At 48.1% G+C, this 6,659-nt stretch overlaps 1 protein-coding gene across 2 annotated transcripts; it reads right to left on the reverse strand.

Moving 5' to 3' along the window:
• Positions 1-725: 725 nt before the first annotated feature.
• On the reverse strand, positions 726-4,762 carry FAM170B (family with sequence similarity 170 member B). Of its 2 annotated transcripts, XM_019807863.2 has the most exons (3): positions 4,650-4,762; positions 3,225-3,373; positions 726-1,945 (listed from the first exon to the last, which is right to left on the reverse strand). In XM_019807863.2, exons 1-3 carry the CDS (start codon positions 4,682-4,684, stop codon positions 1,197-1,199), a joined length of 933 nt encoding a protein of 310 aa, XP_019663422.1. In that variant the 5' UTR covers positions 4,685-4,762; the 3' UTR covers positions 726-1,196. The 2 variants fall into 2 exon arrangements, with proteins under 2 accessions (XP_019663422.1, XP_019663421.1); XM_019807862.2 differs by lacking the exon at positions 3,225-3,373 and having other exon boundaries at positions 4,428-4,762.
• Positions 4,763-6,659: the final 1,897 nt, after the last annotated feature.

The raw sequence follows: 6,659 nt of genomic DNA on the forward strand, positions 1-6,659 counted from the left end.
AGCCAAGCCAAGTGGCTGGCAATTGCCCAAACATTCTGTGCCATTCCCTCTTCGAAGATCCTCATTCTTGTCTAGCTCAGTGATTGTCAACCAAGCAGCAAATTGCTTCCAGAGAATGTTTGTTAAGATCAAAGACATTTTTGATGGTCACAATTGTAGGGAAGGGGAATGCCACTAGCATCTGGTGGGGAGAGGCCAGGGATGCTGTCAAACATCCTACAGGGGAGAGGACAGCCCTCCCTGACATGAGGACAATTAGTCAGCCTAGAATGTCAACAGCACCCACAGTAAGAAGCCCTGGGCTTACTAATTTTACCTGTCCTCCAAGCCTTTGTGAAAATCGCCTCTTTTGGAAAGTCTTCCTTCTTTGTCAACCAATGTGAATTTGGGGGCCCTCTGCTGAGCTCCCCAAACCTCCTTTATGTGATTCATCCCCTGGATTTGCAATTGCCTATTCTCTCTGCCTCTCACTAGAAGCCTGGGCTATATGTTTCATCAGCCTAATACACAGTGAGCCATCCATGTAGTTTCTTGAATGAAAGCAGCCCCCTGAGCTGGGGGCAGATAGCAGCGTGCAAATGAATTTCGTAACAACATTTTAAAACATATAGTTGACATATGAACACATAGGTAGCAGGACCCATCCCCCCATCTCTACCTCTGGGAACCTGCCTGTCTCCGGGTGTCTGTGCTGGTGTGTAGGCTACAGAAATGGCAATTTCCTGTGGCTCCAACCTAATAGCATGGTTCACTCCTTTAGACATGGCCTTAAATTTTGAGTTACTCAAGTTTAATCCCACTAAAATAAGACATAGAACTAGGGCATATGGCGGGTTGCTAACAATGAAAAATATAAGGCTGTCGTTTCATTTGCAGTTGGCTCTCCTTTGAGTCATGACCTGCTTGATCTGCCAGCAAAAATAGAAATCCCTGTGGCCACAGGCTTGAGGGCTTCGGATCTCGTGCCCATGGTCAGAAACACTTGAAGCCCTCCTCTGGATTCAGCTTTGAAATGGCCTCTGGTTGAAATGCTGTGCTCTTTGGAAGGGTTCTTCCCTTTCGCTTGTCATGGCCCTCCCAGCTCTAGCTCCTGCTGGCTTTCTTCCCCCGGCCCCTGTAGTTCTGGTCCTGCTGGCCGGGGAAGGAGCAACCGAGGTGCCGGAGGTGAGGGCAGGGCTGGGCCCATCACCTCCAGCTCACTGCTTCTGCTGCTGCGAGGAAAGCACCCTGGCATGCCGCCTCGAACGTTCACTGCCTTCCGAAGGGCTCTGTGCCTCCTCCTCCAGCTGTTGCTCCTGGACCTGGCCCCGGGCCCGCCTTCTCTCCAGCATCTCCTCGAAAAAGATCTGGCAGCTGAAGCCCTCTTGGATGCCGTACTGGGCGTGCTTGAGCAGAGCCTCCAACGTGGGGAAAACCCGACAGCAGGCCACGCAGCGCAGCCCGTAGTTCGTGGTGACCAGCCAGTCGGGGGTGTCCCGCAGCTCCTGCACGCAGCACTCGAGGGGCGCCAGCAGCTCCGCGTCGTCCAGCTCGGGGCAGCAGTTGTTCTTGCTGGCTTCCAGCTCCCAGCGCAGGTCGGTGTTGGAAGCCATCTCGAAGGAGGAGCCTTTCCGCCTCTGCCTCTTGATGAACTCGGCTTCGTGAATGCGCGGCTTCCTGCTGACCGGCTCGAAGCCGGTCTCGGTCTCCCAGGCCACGGCCACGCCCTGCACGGTCTGCACGTGCGTGTAGAGGGCGCACAGGCTCTGTTGGGCGGCGTCCTCCTCGTACGTGCACGAGTAGCAAGACTGGTACTGGGAGTAGGACTGGTACTCGGAGGAGGACTGGGAGGACGGAGAGCTGCTCCAGCTCAACATCGCCCGAGGCCTGCCGGCCAAGTAGATGTCCTCCTCGTGGGGAACAGCCGGCCCGGGCCGCGGAGATGTCTCCTCTCGCTTGACGGCCCCTGAGAAGTGGAAGGACATTCTCATCAGTGCGCCCGCACCGCAACCCACCTTCAGGGCTCCGAAAGGGCTCCAAGGGCCCTGGGGAGGTGCCATCCACTCCTGTGGCTGTTCCCTCATGAGATGGGGGTAACGGTGCTTACCTCGGGCAGTAATGATGAGGATCAAATCACGGATGAATGTAATCACCAAAAACGACTAAACCCCAAACACCATCTACCAGCGAATAGACAGATTATGGTACATGCACGCCATGCAAGCCTATTCACCGATAGAAAGGACTAATCTACTGATACCTGCAAGACATGGGTGAATCTCTATTGCATATGCTAAAGGAAAGCACCTAGCGTAGAAAGGCCATGCGGTATAGGATTCCACCTAGAAGGCATTCTAGAAAAGCTAAAACTATAGGGAGAGAGGAGAGATCAAGGGTTACCAGGAGCTGGGGGTGAGGGGGTTGCAGAGAACTGATTTCAAACTGTCACAAGGGAACCTTTGGGGATGATGAAAATATCCCATATCATGATCATGGTGATGGTTACACAAATGCACACTTATCAAAATTCTTAAAATTGATGATATTTCTGTATTTAAATTAACAGCTCAATAAAACCAATTTAAAAAGCCATGCATGGGACACACTTTGGCCAGGACTTCCAGCCCCACCAACCCCTTTGGCATTCGGGATGTGTCTCCGTCTTACACAGGGAGCATCTCGCCCTCTCCTTGAACATTCACTATAGCCCATCACCATCTAAGTGCTTGCCTACTTTAACTCCATTAGTATTGAAAAAAACCCAAGAAATTACAAGGTCATGCTTCCCATTTGACAGATTAGGAAACTGAGGCCCAGAGAGCTTAACTGACTGACGAACTGGTATTACCCTTAGGTGCTGCCCATGGTCACTTCAGGGTGGTCTTCAAACTAACTAGATTAACTTTAATCTAGTTAAATCTAGTCTTCTAGATTAACTGGAATCCATTTATTATAAAGCTGTTCTTTACATTATTCTGAAATCATTGGATTGACATGCTAATTCTGTTTCTCCAACGTACATTAAAATGTATAATGATGGACATTGAGCAGTTTCATCCTCATACTTTCTGAAATCCCCTCATGTACTCACAATGGCCTCAGGCATACCCACCATTCATTTTTATGGCCAATACAACACTTCGGCAACAGCACCGAGGGGTGACAAGTGCCCACTCCTCCCCCTCCAGGACCTCCCTCCCAGGGAACACATCTGGCAGCACCCTCGGCTCTTACTTCAGACCTACCTGACCAGCACACTTCCACTCTCTCTTCTGTGGACTCCGGGCTGGCCAAGCTGAGGCTGGCCCCATCTGTTGGTGACCGTTCTCCCCTATGATCTGCCAACTGGCGTTTCATGATTGGACCCCAGCACCCAGGGGACTCAGTGCTCCAGCTGTTTGATGAGAGTTAGCTTGGGCTGTGCTGAAGCCCTCCACTGGCCCCAGCCCGAGTGGCTGCCAGGCTCCCTGCGGTCACTAGGATCCTGGCTTTATTCTGTGACCTCATCAATGACACTGGCCTGTTCTGTGACCCGTGGCAAGGACTGAGACCCAGCCTGGAGGCCGGGAGAGGCTTCCCATCAGGATCTCATTTCCCCGTGGGGCCTTTCCTGCCTTGTTTATTGTCAGGGACACAAACACAAAACACAAACACACACATATAAACACTTGTACACACAGAGAGACACGAACTCCTAAACATAGCCACAAAGATGCTTATACATATGTAAACACATATCTCACGGACACGTTATCACTCAGACACACTTACACTCAAACATACACAAACACGCACATTTAAAGACACAGACGCATACATACACATATAAACCAACACACACACACCCAAATTCACACACATATTTACCTAACAACCCACATATGTTCACGCATGCATACACACTAATTCACACCACATTCACTTCACTACACACATGTTTGCATAAACACTGTCAACACCCAACATCAGAATGGGCCTACCTCATACCAAGGAAACAGCAGATGACTGAAAATCTTACCTCCTCCTCAGTGTCCCTCCCCTGCTTCATTTAGACCTCGTGGCCCTTCGTGGTCTAGGTCCCCTGGCATGAGGGACACCCTACCTCAGGGCCTTTGCACTTGCCCTTCTACCAGCACTTTCTCCTCTAGGTCCTGGTAGGTGCTGAAACGGCACCTGTCCACCCAGCTCTCCCCCTTACCCTGCTTTAGTTTTTGCCCTCAGGCACTTTTATGCGTGTGCACCTATATGCAATGGGTTTATCTATATCCATCTCTGTTCTTAAAGGGAAGCTCCATGAGGAGAGTCCATTCAATTTTCCTCTGTCACATCCCGAGCATCTAAAATAACATTTGACACATGAACAAGCATTCTAGAAATAATTGCCAAATCGATGCATCACTAAACAGTACAATGGAGCTGCTGATGGTCTTTGTCAAGGATGCACCAACCTAGCAGAGCTGCCCTCTCTCTGCATCTCGGTGCTCTGCTGCCCCCAGGCAAGATGGTTCTCACCCCATGACGCTGGGTCCCCTCGTTCTCCACCTGCACAGACCTCAGTCCAGACACAGTCACTCTGGCACGCCTTCTGGCCTGCCACCTCTCTCTGCTCCCAGGGGTCTTCCTGTTGGAACATACTTCCTCTAAAACACTTCTCTCCATTTCCCTCTCACCTCTGCTCAGCGTCACCAACTCTATGCCTCAGCATCCCCAAATCTAAACAGCTCGAAAAGGTAATGGATCGGAAATAAGCCCTATGTTCCAAAAGTGACCCGAACACCGCCCACACAGCCAGGACCTAGGTGAATATACTCCTCTACAGAATAAAAGGCCGCTGCGTGAAGGAGAACAACACAGAGCTTTACAGAGTGATGAGAAGTCTACTTGTACCTACAAAGACACAATGTTCCCTGGTGGAAAGAGGAAATACTGTACTTGTGCTCTCTCTTATCAAATAAATCCAGAGGCTTGTCTTTTAAAAATACGGGGGTACCAACACAAAAAAATAAGTAGAGCAATGGAAGATAACAGTAGTCCAGAAAAAGATCACATTATATATTTGAATTTTCCTAAGGTTTTATTTATTAAAGAAAGAGAGAAAGCATGCAAGAGCAAGGGGAGGGGCAGAAGGAGAGAGAGAGAGAGAATCTCCAGAAAACTCTCCGCTGAGCTTGGAGCCTGACCCAGGGCTTGATCCCATGACCCTGAGATCATGACCTGAGCCAAACTCAAGAGTCGGACACTTAACCAACTAGGCCACCCAAGCGTTCCTATGTATTTGAATTTTTAAGAGATAAAGCAAAGAACAAAAGTCAGGGAGCAAAAGAAGACTCACGCAATAAGTGATGCTGAAAATTTTTATTTGCTATTTGTTTTTTTAACCACCATCGGTCTCACCTCATACAAAACAACTAGGAATATTTTCATATGGTACTAGGGTTGTGTTTTAATTAAAAGTGTGTAGAAATAAAAATAAGTTACACCCTAATTGTAGGGCGGTTTTTCTGAACTCAAGTGATATCAATCATCACAAGCACCGGGAATCTTTGTCATCTTTTTTTAAGTTCATCGCTTAAAAAAACCTCATTGTTTCAATTTGCATTTCTCTGCTTTTTAGTGAAACTGCTATGAGCAGCTCAGTGAAGGAAATGAACAAGCAATTCCCAGGAGAAGGAATGCAGATGGCTGAGAAACAGATGAGATGTTCAACCCAACTTGACCTAACTATAATGAGGAAACTACAAATTAAAAACACATGATGGGCAGTGTATTGCGTTTGCCCCTAAGACAAGCAAGAATGGGGAAGACTGACAGTTCTCAGGGATAGTGAGGGCGTAAAGAAGTGAACACTCTGATACTCTCCTGCTAACAGCGTACCTGCCTTTCTCCAAGGAAACTGGAGAGCACCCATTGCAATTAAAAGTGGGTGTGTTCTTTCACTCAGCTTTTTACTTATCCATCTCATCCCTGGGAAATGTTCACATTTTGTGCTATGTGCATGAAATAACACTTAGAGAAATATTTATTGCAATATTATTTATTAGAGGAGAAAAAAGGAAACATTTCAAAGATCCATCAAAAGAAAAAACAGTTACAAAAATTACACCATAACCAAACTGTGGAATACTATATTACCATAAAAAAGAGAGATCTACATGTGCTAATAAGCGAATTCATGTAAAGTGCAAAAAGCAAAATGCAAGGGAATTCCACTTAAGTGAAAATTAAATGTGCTGCACCCTCCCACAAAAGCCCTAAACCGAGTCTTTCTTGTCCATGCATGCAAAAGCGTAGAGGACATCTGAAGATAATCACATGCCTCGGGAAGAGGGAGAGAGATTAGATGGGGCTGTAGGAGATTATATTTTCCAGAGATGGCCACACTGGTCTATCTCCCATCCCACATGCTTTTTTTACAACATGAAGTCGACACTGCTCCACGGAGAGATTTGCTCCCTCTTCGGGAAGCAGGGTGGACTTTGTAGCCGCTACACCAATAAAGGCAGGGAGAGATGCTTCCAGACTTTCAAGGCTGGGTCATAAAAGACAATAGGACTTCCTCCTGGTTCTCTCTCTCTGTGTCTCTGTTTCTCTCTTTGTACTTTCCTTTGGATTCAGCCACCATGTTGCGAGGAAGCCCAGGCCACATGGAGGTGTTCCAGCCGACAGCCCTGACAAAAGTC

Source organism: Ailuropoda melanoleuca, chromosome 6 (assembly GCF_002007445.2).
Source record: "Ailuropoda melanoleuca isolate Jingjing chromosome 6, ASM200744v2, whole genome shotgun sequence".
Classification (NCBI taxonomy): domain Eukaryota; kingdom Metazoa; phylum Chordata; class Mammalia; order Carnivora; family Ursidae; genus Ailuropoda; species Ailuropoda melanoleuca.

Excerpts from the sequence above, each read along its gene's own strand:
- FAM170B (XM_019807862.2), bottom strand. The coding sequence starts at position 4,638 with ATGGAGAGAAGTGTTTTAGAGGAAGTATGTTCCAACAGGAAGACCCCT. Across the intron at positions 1,946-4,427 it reads AGAGAGGGCAGCTCTGCTAG|GGGCCGTCAAGCGAGAGGAG; the intron begins GTTGGTGCATCC and ends TCCACTTCTCAG.